The 13027-nt window shown below is 39.1% G+C and overlaps 1 protein-coding gene across 2 annotated transcripts in view; it reads left to right on the top strand.

Annotated features, from left to right (window-relative positions):
• The first annotated feature begins 1343 nt into the window (after positions 1 to 1343).
• The window catches only part of neto1l (neuropilin (NRP) and tolloid (TLL)-like 1, like), a 142926-nt gene continuing 131242 nt past the window's right edge, over positions 1344 to 13027 (top strand). The window contains exons 1-4 of one of the 2 annotated variants that reach the window (XM_067434920.1): positions 1344 to 2457; positions 3336 to 3389; positions 3482 to 3616; positions 10327 to 10575. In XM_067434920.1, the coding sequence (XP_067291021.1) occupies positions 2430 to 2457; positions 3336 to 3389; positions 3482 to 3616; positions 10327 to 10575 (466 nt within the window). In that variant the 5' untranslated portion in view covers positions 1344 to 2429. The remainder of the gene's footprint in view (positions 2458 to 3335; positions 3390 to 3481; positions 3617 to 10326; positions 10576 to 13027) is intronic. The other variant, XM_067434919.1, reaches the window with a different exon arrangement.

The following is a 13027-nucleotide window of genomic DNA, read 5'->3' as shown; positions in this document are numbered from 1 at the left end:
TTGCTGGAAGTAGCCATCAGAGGATGGTGGTCATAAAGGGATGGACATGGTCAGAAACAATGCTCAGGTAGGCCGTGGCATTTAAACAATGCCCAGTTGGCACTAAGGGGTCTAAAGTGTGCCAAGAAAACATCCCCCACACCATTATACCACCACCAGCATGCACAGTGGAACAACAGGCATGATTGATCCAAATTCTCCACAACCCCAACTCTTCACTCTTCGCTGGTTCCCACAGCCAGGAATACGGGGGGAGTAGCCTACTCTGGGTTTCAGGCCAAAATACAGAGCTCTTTCAGCAGTCCTCTTCTCAGACTGCACACGAAATACGCATACTCCTTTACTCTATATGAAAATTTGTGTGAACTCGTGAAACATAAACAGTCGTAAATCTTGAATGCTTTGGAGCACTTCAATTTGATCACTTTAGACTTTTAAAACATGTTTAAAAAATACAATTATTTTTAAAGATAAATTTTAAAAAATGTTATAAAAGTTTGTTTATTATTATGAAAAATCACAATAAAACTTTTTTTATACAAAATATATTTCCCAAACATATTTTACTCTTAAACTTCAATCAAATCCATAAATTGCAAGTTGTGCTCCAAATTTGAGGTTGATATCTCAAGAAATGAGCTTTCAGTAAGATTTTTCATTACTTCAGGGACATTTTCCAGTACTTTCTGTGAAATGAAGAGAGGTGGCCAAACTATTGTGATGACCAAACTATTTTAGGCAACAAAAAATATTCTGGCATTTATTGCATACAGCTTTCTTTATAATTAATAATATTTTTATTTTTATTTTTAAAGGCATGATTTATGTTCATCTATTAATGAAATATGATTTTTTTTCATGTAAAACTCATGTACAGTATAATGAGCAGTGTTTTCTGTCATAAATTAACTTCACATTTTTATAAGTTGAATTTTATATGAATTGCCTTGCAATTTTTAGAGAATAATATCTGACACTTTTGTATTGAAATAGATAGATAGATAGATAGATAGATAGATAGATAGATAGATAGATAGATAGATAGATAGATAGATAGATAGATAGATAGATAGATAGATAGATAGATAGATAGATAGATAGATAGATAGATAGATAGATAGATAGATAGATAGATAGATAGATAGATAGATAGATGAAAATTATTTAATTCTGTGATTAAGTGTATTTTTATCAACTGTAAATATGGGTAGGCTATAGTATACTGTGATATTGTATTATTTTCAAAGACCATTTAATAACGACGATTAATTATTCCACATAGCCACATAGACTGAAAAACAAACTCGTGATAACATTTATTCACTTGAGAGAAAGCAGCGCGGGTGATTCCTCCATGTTTACATCGCGTCAAGTTTATTGATGAATGAAGTTAACATTTTTAAAGCCAGATAAACAGAGTGATTTTTCCTGGAAGAGATTGGCTGGCTCACACGAGCCCCGTATAAACCCTCGAATGAATTTATGTCTGCATGCTTCGCTACTTCACTCCAATTGTCCGCAGGCTGCAGATGCTCTTCGCCAATCCAGCACTGCAGGTGCAGTTAATACCGGATGCTGATAGTAGTTCTGGCTAGATATCCTTCTCTTTGCTTGTTTGTTTTCCTCGCACAGAGGGTTTTTTTTCTGCTTACCCCCCAAGATTTTGCTCTAGTGCTACCGTGTGATGTGTTTGATTCATTGGCTCCCGCAGTCTGACCGGCTTTGCGGTGTTTCTTGAAGAGCATCATCTACAACATTATCTTTAGTGGATATGACGAGCAGTTCCGTGTGGTGCCGCATCATGTTGACATAACTCTGCTGAAGAACTGAAAATAATGAATGGCCGGAGAGGAGCGATGATATGAATTAACTCTTTGATGTGAAGGGAAGCTGGACGGGAATGTGTACTGCATTTACTGCCGAGGAAACACTGGAATGAGGCTCTAAACACCTTTCTTGCCGCTGTGAGTTTTCTTGCTGAAGTTGGCTTCGCTCAACAATGGATAAATGAGTTGGAATGGATATTCTGATAAGTGTTCCTTAGAGATGGATGGACGATTTTCCAACCTTTTATGACTCTTTTCGTGGTGACTGGAAAGGTGGAGCGATCAGGAAAAGCTAATGACGGACCTATTAATCCACCAAAAGCACCAGAGGGGTTTGGAAACGTTTGGATTGAAATGTTTACATCTTTTTCTGGTTTTATACGAAACTACTAATGCTTAGTTGTGGATCTCCGCTGGAATCTCCTTTGCCATTGACTCATATAGTGAAATGAATTCAGGGCTGTTGTCATAAATGCTGTGAATTAGTTTTTTCTTTTTCATTTGTTTTTTTTTCTTCTTTTTTGGAAATATCCATCTTTTCTTCTGAAAGTATTCCTATCTAAATGGAATTAGTTGAGAAAGCCCTTTGTGAAAGGAATAGACATGGTACATGGGAACAGGTTCCTTCACGGTGAGTCTAGCTGCCAGTTAACTTCACACTTCTCTGTTTCATTTTACGCATGAGGTCTCTCTGCATTTACCGATGTGCCCTTTATTCCTCCAGGTACTTGTGTGTAATTGTAAGCTGATTTACAATTTACGGGGGTTAAATTAAGTGATGCAACTGCATCATGACATAGCATAGAGTAGCCATCCTATTTTTCCAGTTAGTACGTGTTGTTCCATGCTGGTAAATCCAGCTTAAGCTGGTAGCTGGTTTCTAGATGGTCTAAGAGGATCGTTAGCTGGTCCAAGTTGGTATTTTGCTGGTCCATGAGCTGGTAAATCAGTTTGGACCAACAACAAATCAACTGAGCTAGTCATACCAGCTTAACGTTGTAAGGCTGGTTTTTACTTGGTTCTTTGTATCTGGTTTCTGGCTTGCCCAAGATGGTCATTACAAACTGTAATTATAGGTAGTTGAAGTTGGCAGAGCATTAAGGAGCAGAAACAAAGTGGCTACCAGCTGGCCAAGGTGGTTTGTAGATAGTAAACCTTTAAACTACTACAAAACAGTTAGCTTAAGCTGAATGTATAAAAATGGTTTGTTTTCCAAACGTACAGTATATCCATAGCAAATTAATCAGTCTGGAAAATTAATTCAAAATAAATACCTAAATAAATAAATGTTATTATTTATTTTGCATTTATTTTTGTATTGTGTTAAACTAAAATAAGTAACTTTCCAATGTATAGGGATAAGGTTTCAGATCCCTAATTTTCAACCATTCTTTAAAGTATTTCTGTTTTGTGGTTTAGTACAACACACATATGTGTGGAAACAACATCCATGTTTATAATGAGTCCACATGATTCAATGCTGTTTTGATCTTAAATCTTTTGTCACAGTTGTTGCAGGTCTTCTCATGCTTGGGTTGTCTGGGGCAACAAAGAAGGAAGCAGGTAATGATGTTTTGTCATAGAATACCCACCCACTCTCCATCTCCATGTTTCCTGGCAATCTCTGACATTTGACTGCTCTCTCTCTCTCTCAGTGAAAAACAATTCAGGAGTGCAGCCAGCAGGGCAGTGTGGAACCTGGGTGAAAGAACCAGAGGGAGGCCTCTTCACCTCACCCAATTACCCAAACAAATACCCCCCAGAGCGAGAATGCATCTACATCATTGAAGGTACACACACACACACACACACACACACACACACACACACACACACACACACACACACACACACACACACACACACACACACACACACACACAAAACCTTGTTTGAAGTAAATGCAGCTTACAAACACATCTGTCATGTGACACTTGGACGGTGGGGGTTGTTTGAAACTGTTCAGTAGCGCAGTTGCCTGAAAGATGCAGGAGCAATCAGTTGATTGTTAATCCTATGCAGCACTATTGTGATACTAGTGTTTCATTTGCACTCATAATAGATAGATCAACAATCTCTCAATATCTGAACGTCAATTTGATTAAAGCAATTAGATTTCAGTGAAAAAGAAATAAAACAGGATCGTCTTTCAGTCACATCTGTTGGACTGTATGCTGCAGTGCTGCTGCTAGCTGATAATCAAATTGGAATAAGAAGCTAGTAGCAATTGTCTTGCAATCTGATGGTTTACATGTGATAATCTTTTACTGTCATAATAAGATTACAAATGTTATGAGAGCTTATTAGTAAATGCCACTGTTAAATCCATGTGGTATTCAATGTTTGGAGCTAATTTCTTTTGATTAAGTATATTTTTCCCACTATTCCTTCCTTGTGATTGTGATGTGATGTGTTTCTGTGCTTTTTCTACCAATATCAATAAATACATGTGATGCAATCCATGTGACTTTAATCTCACAAACGTAATTTCTATATAAATAATGGCAGACATACCCAACCCCTGGTGGCCCAGTAGTGCAGCCGTACTGAATTAAACCACGACAAAGCGAAATCGCCACAACACAACGGAATTAAGCCACAACATAACAAAATTGCCACAACACAACGGAAACGAGCCACAACACAACGAAATCCCCATTACACAACGGAATTAAGCCACAACACAACGACATCGCCACAACGCAACGGAATTAAACCACAACACAATGAAATTACCACAACACAATGGAAATGAGCCACAACACAACAAAATCGCCACAACGTAAACGAGCCACAAGGTAAACAAGCCACAACACAACGAAATCACCATTACACAACGGGATTAAACCACAACACAACGAAATTACCACAACACAACGTAAACGAGCCACAAGGTAAACAAGCCACAACACAACGAAATCACCATTACACAACGGGATTAAACCACAACACAACGAAATTACCACAACACAACGTAAACGAGCCACAAGGTAAACAAGCCACAACACAACGAAATCACCATTACACAACGGAATTAAACCACAACACAACGAAATTACCACAACACAACGTAAACGAGCCACAACGGAAACGAGCCACAACACAACGAAATCCCCATTACACAACGGAATTAAGCCACAACACAACGACATCGCCACAACGCAACGGAATTAAACCACAACACAATGAAATTACCACAACACAATGGAAATGAGCCACAACACAACAAAATCGCCACAACGTAAACGAGCCACAAGGTAAACAAGCCACAACACAACGAAATCACCATTACACAACGGGATTAAACCACAACACAACGAAATTACCACAACACAACGTAAACGAGCCACAACGGAAACGAGCCACAACACAACGAAATCACCATTACACAACGGAATTAAACCACAACACAACGAAATTACCACAACACAACGTAAACGAGCCACAACGGAAACGAGCCACAACACAACGAAATCCCCATTACACAACGGAATTAAGCCACAACACAACGACATCGCCACAACGCAACGGAATTAAACCACAACACAATGAAATTACCACAACACAATGGAAATGAGCCACAACACAACAAAATCGCCACAACGTAAACGAGCCACAAGGTAAACAAGCCACAACACAACGAAATCACCATTACACAACGGGATTAAACCACAACACAACGAAATTACCACAACACAACGTAAACGAGCCACAAGGTAAACAAGCCACAACACAACGAAATCACCATTACACAACGGAATTAAACCACAACACAACGAAATTACCACAACACAACGTAAACGAGCCACAACGGAAACGAGCCACAACACAACGAAATCCCCATTACACAACGGAATTAAGCCACAACACAACGACATCGCCACAACGCAACGGAATTAAACCACAACACAATGAAATTACCACAACACAATGGAAATGAGCCACAACACAACAAAATCGCCACAACGTAAACGAGCCACAAGGTAAACAAGCCACAACACAACGAAATCACCATTACACAACGGGATTAAACCACAACACAACGAAATTACCACAACACAACGTAAACGAGCCACAACGGAAACGAGCCACAACACAACGAAATCACCATTACACAACGGAATTAAACCACAACACAACGAAATTACCACAACACAACGTAAACGAGCCACAACGGAAACGAGCCACAACACAACAAAATCCCCATTACACAACGGAATTAAGCCACAACACAACGACATCGCCACAACGCAACGGAATTAAACCACAACACAATGAAATTACCACAACACAATGGAAATGAGCCACAACACAACAAAATCGCCACAACGTAAACGAGTCACAAGGTAAACAAGCCACAACACAACGAAATCACCATTACACAACGGGATTAAACCACAACACAACGAAATTACCACAACACAACGTAAACGAGCCACAACGGAAATGAGCCACAACACAACGAAATCACCATTACACAACGGAATTAAGCCACAACACAACGAAATTGCCACAACACAACGGAAACGAGCCACAACGGAAATGAGCCACAACACAACGAAATCACCATTACACAACGGAATTAAGCCACAACACAACGAAATTGCCACAACACAACGGAAACGAGCCACAACACCATGAAATAATTACAATACAACGGAAACGAGCCACAACACAACGAAAATGCTCCCGACCACAAGGGTGCTCTTGGAGTGCAATAAAGTTAGTTTGCCTTGCCATTGTTCTATAGATTGGCCAGTCTTACAAAGATATAAACACTACGGTCAGTTTTAAGTGTGTAACCATTGTATATCGACATGAAATATCAATTCAAAATCACCTACATGCATTATAGCTGCATATTTATACTCGTGAACGTTTTTACTCATAATCACGGCGCTTGATGCCCAAGGGAACGTCTGCCCATTCCAATTCCAGTGGTTGAAACATATAATTTGTGTTAATTAAAATAACTTTTAACATTTAAAAACAGACATTGCTTGGTTGTATTGTGAAAAAAACGGACCCAATAATGCACAACATTTAATTTGGAACATTTAAAAAAAAAAAAAAAAGTAATTTTCATTCATAAAATTATACGTTTCAACCACTTGGTGGAATTGGCAGACGTTCCCTTGGGCATCAAGCGGCCGTGATCATGAGTAAAAACGTTCACGAGTATAAATATGCAGCTATAATGCATGTAGGTTTTTTTGAATTGATATTTCATGTTGATATACAATGGTTACACACTTAAAACTGATCGTAGTGTTTATATCTTTGTATCTCTAGCCAATCTATAGAACAATAGCAAGGCAAACTAACTTTATTGCACTCCGAGAGCCCCTTGTGGTCGGGAGCATTTCCGCTGTGTTGTGGATTGTTTTCGTTCTGTTGTGGCGATTTCGTTGTGTTGTGACTTGTTTCCGTGCGTTGTGGTTTAATCACGCTGTGTTGTGGCGATTTCTTTGTGTTGTGGTTTAATTGCGCTGTGTTGTAGCGATTTCTTTGTGTTGTGGTTTAATCACGCTGTGTTGTGGTGATTTCTTTGTGTTGTGGTTTAATTACACTGTGTTGTAGCGATTTCTTTGTGTTGTGGTTTAATTGCGCTGTGTTGTAGCGGTTTCTTTGTGTTGTGGTTTAATTGCGCTGTGTTGTGGTGATTTCTTTGTGTTGTGGTTTAATTACGCTGTGTTGTGGCGATTTCTTTGTGTTGTGGTTTAATTACACTGTGTTGTGGCGATTTCTTTGTGTTGTGGTTTAATTACGCTGTGTTGTGGCGATTTCTTTGTGTTGTGGTTTAATTACGTTGTGTTGTAGCGGTTTCTTTGTGTTGTGGTTTAATTGCGCTGTGTTGTGGCGATTTCTTTGTGTTGTGGTTTAATTACGCTGTGTTGTAGCGGTTTCTTTGTGTTGTGGTTTAATTGCGCTGTGTTGTGGCGATTTCTTTGTGTTGTGGTTTAATTACGCTGTGTTGTAGCGGTTTCTTTGTGTTGTGGTTTAATTGCGCTGTGTTGTAGCGGTTTCTTTGTGTTGTGGTTTAATTGCGCTGTGTTGTAGCGATTTCTTTGTGTTGTGGTTTAATTACGCTGTGTTGTGGCGATTTCTTTGTGTTGTGGTTTAATTGCGCTGTGTTGTGGCGATTTCTTTGTGTTGTGGTTTAATTACGCTGTGTTGTAGCGGTTTCTTTGTGTTGTGGTTTAATTACGTTGTGTTGTAGCGGTTTCTTTGTGTTGTGGTTTAATTGCGCTGTGTTGTGGCGATTTCTTTGTGTTGTGGTTTAATTACGATGTGTTGTAGCGGTTTCTTTGTGTTGTGGTTTAATTACGCTGTGTTGTAGCGATTTCTTTGTGTTGTGGTTTAATTACGTTGTGTTGTGGCGGTTTCTTTGTGTTGTGGTTTAATTGCGCTGTGTTGTAGCGGTTTCTTTGTGTTGTGGTTTAATTGCGCTGTGTTGTAGCGATTTCTTTGTGTTGTGGTTTAATTACGCTGTGTTGTGGCGATTTCTTTGTGTTGTGGTTTAATTACGTTGTGTTGTAGCGGTTTCTTTGTGTTGTGGTTTAATTGCGCTGTGTTGTAGCGGTTTCTTTGTGTTGTGGTTTAATTACGTTGTGTTGTAGCGGTTTCTTTGTGTTGTGGTTTAATTACGCTGTGTTGTGGCGATTTCTTTGTGTTGTGGTTTAATTGCGCTGTGTTGTGGCGGTTTCTTTGTGTTGTGGTTTAATTGCGCTGTGTTGTAGCGATTTCTTTGTGTTGTGGTTTAATTGCGCTGTGTTGTAGCGGTTTCTTTGTGTTGTGGTTTAATTGCGCTGTGTTGTGGCGATTTCTTTGTGTTGTGGTTTAATTGCGCTGTGTTGTAGCGATTTCTTTGTGTTGTGGTTTAATTGCGCTGTGTTGTAGAGATTTCTTTGTGTTGTGGTTTAATTACGCTGTGTTGTAACGGTTTCTTTGTGTTGTGGTTTAATTACGTTGTGTTGTGGCGATTTCTTTGTGTTGTGGTTTAATTACGCTGTGTTGTAACGGTTTCTTTGTGTTGTGGTTTAATTACGTTGTGTTGTGGCGATTTCTTTGTGTTGTGGTTTAATTACGTTGTGTTGTAGCGGTTTCTTTGTGTTGTGGTTTAATTGCGCTGTGTTGTGGCGATTTCTTTGTGTTGTGGTTTAATTACGCTGTGTTGTGGCGATTTCTTTGTGTTGTGGTTTAATTACGCTGTGTTGTGGCGATTTCTTTGTGTTGTGGTTTAATTGCGCTGTGTTGTAGCGGTTTCTTTGATTTGTGGTTTAATTACGCTGTGTTGTGGCGATTTCTTTGTGTTGTGGTTTAATTGCGCTGTGTTGTGGCGATTTCTTTGTGTTGTGGTTTAATTGCGCTGTGTTGTGGCGATTTCTTTGTGTTGTGGTTTAATTGTGCTGTGTTGTAGCGGTTTCTTTTTGTTGTGGTTTAATTGCGCTGTGTTGTAGCGATTTCTTTGTGTTGTGGTTTAATTGCGCTGTGTTGTAGCGGTTTCTTTGATTTGTGGTTTAATTACGCTGTGTTGTGGCGATTTCTTTGTGTTGTGGTTTAATTACGCTGTGTTGTAGCGGTTTCTTTGTGTTGTGGTTTAATTACGTTGTGTTGTGGCGATTTCTTTGTGTTGTGGTTTAATCACGCTGTGTTGTAGCGGTTTCTTTGTGTTGTGGTTTAATTGCGCTGTGTTGTGGCGATTTCTTTGTGTTGTGGTTTAATTGCGCTGTGTTGTGGCGATTTCTTTGTGTTGTGGTTTAATTGCGCTGTGTTGTGGCGATTTCTTTGTGTTGTGGTTTAATTACGCTGTGTTGTAGCGGTTTCTTTTTGTTGTGGTTTAATTGCGCTGTGTTGTAGCGATTTCTTTGTGTTGTGGTTTAATTGCGCTGTGTTGTAGCAATTTCTTTGTGTTGTGGTTTAATTACGCTGTGTTGTAGCGGTTTCTTTGTGTTGTGGTTTAATTACGTTGTGTTGTGGCGATTTCTTTGTGTTGTGGTTTAATTGCGCTGTGTTGTAGCGGTTTCTTTGTGTTGTGGTTTAATCACGCTGTGTTGTGGCGATTTCTTTGTGTTGTGGTTTAATTGCGCTGTGTTGTAGCGATTTCGTTGCGTTGTGGTGATTTTTTTTATTTATTTTTTGTGTTGTGGCGATTTCGTTGTGTTTTAATTTAGTAGGGCTACACTACAGGGCCACCGTACAATCCAATATCATAAGCAAATGTAACTATTAAATAACAAGTTCTTTTGAATTTGCACAATGTGATTCGTACTTAAATGTATGATTTTTAGAAAACCTAAACCTAACCATCAGAGGGACATATATTCAGACTGTACAAAAAGGTATGAATGAGATTATACAAGTTCATACCAATTAGCCACCAGTTTCCCAAAACGTAAATTAGTTACGCATTGCTATGAGAGTATGTAAGACATATGACATCATCCATCATAAATTACAGCTGACAGTCTTCATGATTTTTTTTCCTCTCCCTTTGCAGCTCCCCCGAGACAATGCATTGATCTTTTCTTTGATGAAAAGTATTCAATAGAGCCTTCATGGGAATGTAAATTTGACCACATTGAAGTCCGGGACGGGCCCTTTGGCTTTTCTCCAATAATTGGACGCTACTGTGGACAGCAGAGCCCTCCATATATCAGATCGAGCGGCCGCTACCTATGGATAAAATTTGTTGCGGATGGTGAATTGGAAGCCATGGGATTTTCTGCGAGCTACAATTTCACAGCAGGTACATACTGTTTTATGCCCTTTTATGCAGTGTCAGTAATGTTTACGATTGTGAAAGATTGATTAAGTATTACACCAGTGAGTTTTTGGCTTTTCCTGTTGGTCTTTAAGAGTTCTGGAACCGGATTTGAGTAACCTCAGTAACCTCAAGTTATTGTTATCCCCTGCATGTCGACTTGAATTCCTGATGCAATCAGTAACTATACTCTTCAAAATCCAAGCCGCTGATTCATATAGCAATTATTGTTGGTCCATGTTGGTTCTTTCAGTGATCCTAGAGCTTATTAGTCATTCTATTGGAATAAAGAACCTTTTTAAATTGTTTACCTTGATCAGCTCTTAGTACCACAATTAATGCTGACAATCCTTCCCAGGACCTTCTTCAGATGTTAAAGATTGCCAATAAGATGCTAAGTGGTAACAACTACATCATTCCGCTTATAATTGATTGCACATATCCTCAAAGGAATCTTTTGAAAATACGTAGAACATTGCAAAACACTTGATTTTTATCAGACGTCTGTCTCATTGTCAGTGTGTTAAAATTCACCGCTCTCTGATCATCTGCTTTGCTTTAAAATTGAATCTCTGAAGTGTAAGTGTGAACGGCAAGTAATAATGTACCTGAGTTCAAGTGAGAGATGTTTGCGTAAATGGTGTGCAAATTGAACAGTGATAGATATTGTGTGAAGAATGCTAAAAGCAATATTTGAATAAAGCTGCAACTAAAGTTGTAAATGCCGAAGAATTTCACAGAGCGGCCGAGCTTTAAGGGCCTTGCAGATGAATTACACAGCTGTGGCACTTGGTGCAAGAGAAAGCAGCACACAATTGAAGGCAGCACTGATTTAGAGTCATATCTGGGAAATGAGTTATGAGGCGAGAATTCTTCCACCCTATTGTAAGTCGGGAGGAAATTCTTTCGCCAAGTTTGGAGAAACTGTTCAGCATGAATGGATTCAGACTCTCGCTTCGCAACTTGCCAGGGAAGAAACACAGTTTCCTCTAGTCTTGATAAGGAATATCAGTGGCATATAATTTACATAATTAAGGAGATAAAAGTCCCTGAATTCACTTCCCTTGATGTTCCCCCAAAAAAGTGGAGAGCGCATCTGCTCTGCTGCAGCCAATGCTAATGCAGAAGGTACAACAGATGAATGAAAAGCAGGGAATGAGGAATGATAGAAATTGCATGCATTCATCTTCCTTGGTGGTTTTTTATTTATTTATTTATTTTCTATTTTTACATGTTATTGCTACAGAAGTGAACATTACTGTATTTAGCTCAAAAATTCATGCTCTTTATTATCACAAAATGTCCATTCAATCAAAGACGTGCCAGTCTGCTGTGAGAGAGGGGGAATTTAGTATACTGTATTTTCGTCATGCTGGAGCTCTGGTAGCACAACGTAAAAAAAAAATCTGCATTAGACCTCATTAAGACTGCACTTGCTTGCTTCATATCAAATCAGTTTATGTGCAGTGGACTACTGGTCTGATCTCCAGACTTCTTTAGTGTAGAGCTATGTGTTCAACTTTAGTTTAAAGGAACACTCCAAAAAAAAAAAAAAAAAAAACTCCCCTAGAGTTGCTCACAGTTGAGTTTTACTGTTTTCGAATCACTCAGCCGATCTCCGGATGTGACGGTAAAACTTTTAGCATAGCTTAGCATACATCATTGAATCTGATTAGACCGTTAGCATCTCGCTCAAATGACAAAAGACTTTTGATATTTTGATATATTGTAGTTACATCGTGTACTAAGACCAACATAAAAAGAAAAGTTGCGAATTTTTTTTGTTTGTTTTTTTGTTTGTTTTTTTAGACCGATATGGCTAGGAACTATTCTCTCATTGCTGCGTAATATTCAAGGAACTTTGCATCCATACCATGGGTGCAGCAGGCGCAATGATATTACGCAGCGCCTGAAAATAGTCCCCAGCACGCTCGCTGTGTAAACCAAATATAGCAGGTTGTCACATTGGTTATGTTGACGGAAGTTAGCCTATTTTCAGGTGCTGTGTAATATAATTGTGCCTGCTGCACCCATGGTACTGTAGCTAAGTTAATTGATTGTTACCCTGGAATGAGAGTATAGTTCCTCGCCATATCGGTCAATATTAAAGGGTTACTTCAGTGATTAGTATATGGCTTTCTATCAGTAGAAACCCTGGAGTATATTCGAATGATCATGTGAATGATCATGGTCAATTTGCGTCATCGGTAAAAATTTTGCCCAGAGGCTAAAGACTACATTCAGCAGAGGGAGCTATTTCCGCATGTTTTCAACTCACACACAGGGAGTGGGATCGCATTCACAGCTCAGGGGCCGGCGAAACAAAGGCATGAAATGAAAACGCGCCAGACTGAACACACGCTGAGAACTACTGCCGCGAGAGTGGACGAGTTTACCTCAGCTCTCATCATGGGAGCTCTTACCTCAGCTCATTCAC

The sequence above is a fragment of the Pseudorasbora parva genome, chromosome 24 (genome assembly GCF_024679245.1).
Source record: "Pseudorasbora parva isolate DD20220531a chromosome 24, ASM2467924v1, whole genome shotgun sequence".
Lineage (NCBI taxonomy): Eukaryota > Metazoa > Chordata > Actinopteri > Cypriniformes > Gobionidae > Pseudorasbora > Pseudorasbora parva.
Note: the sequence above shows the minus strand (reverse complement) of the source record. Positions and strands in the feature narration are given on the sequence as shown.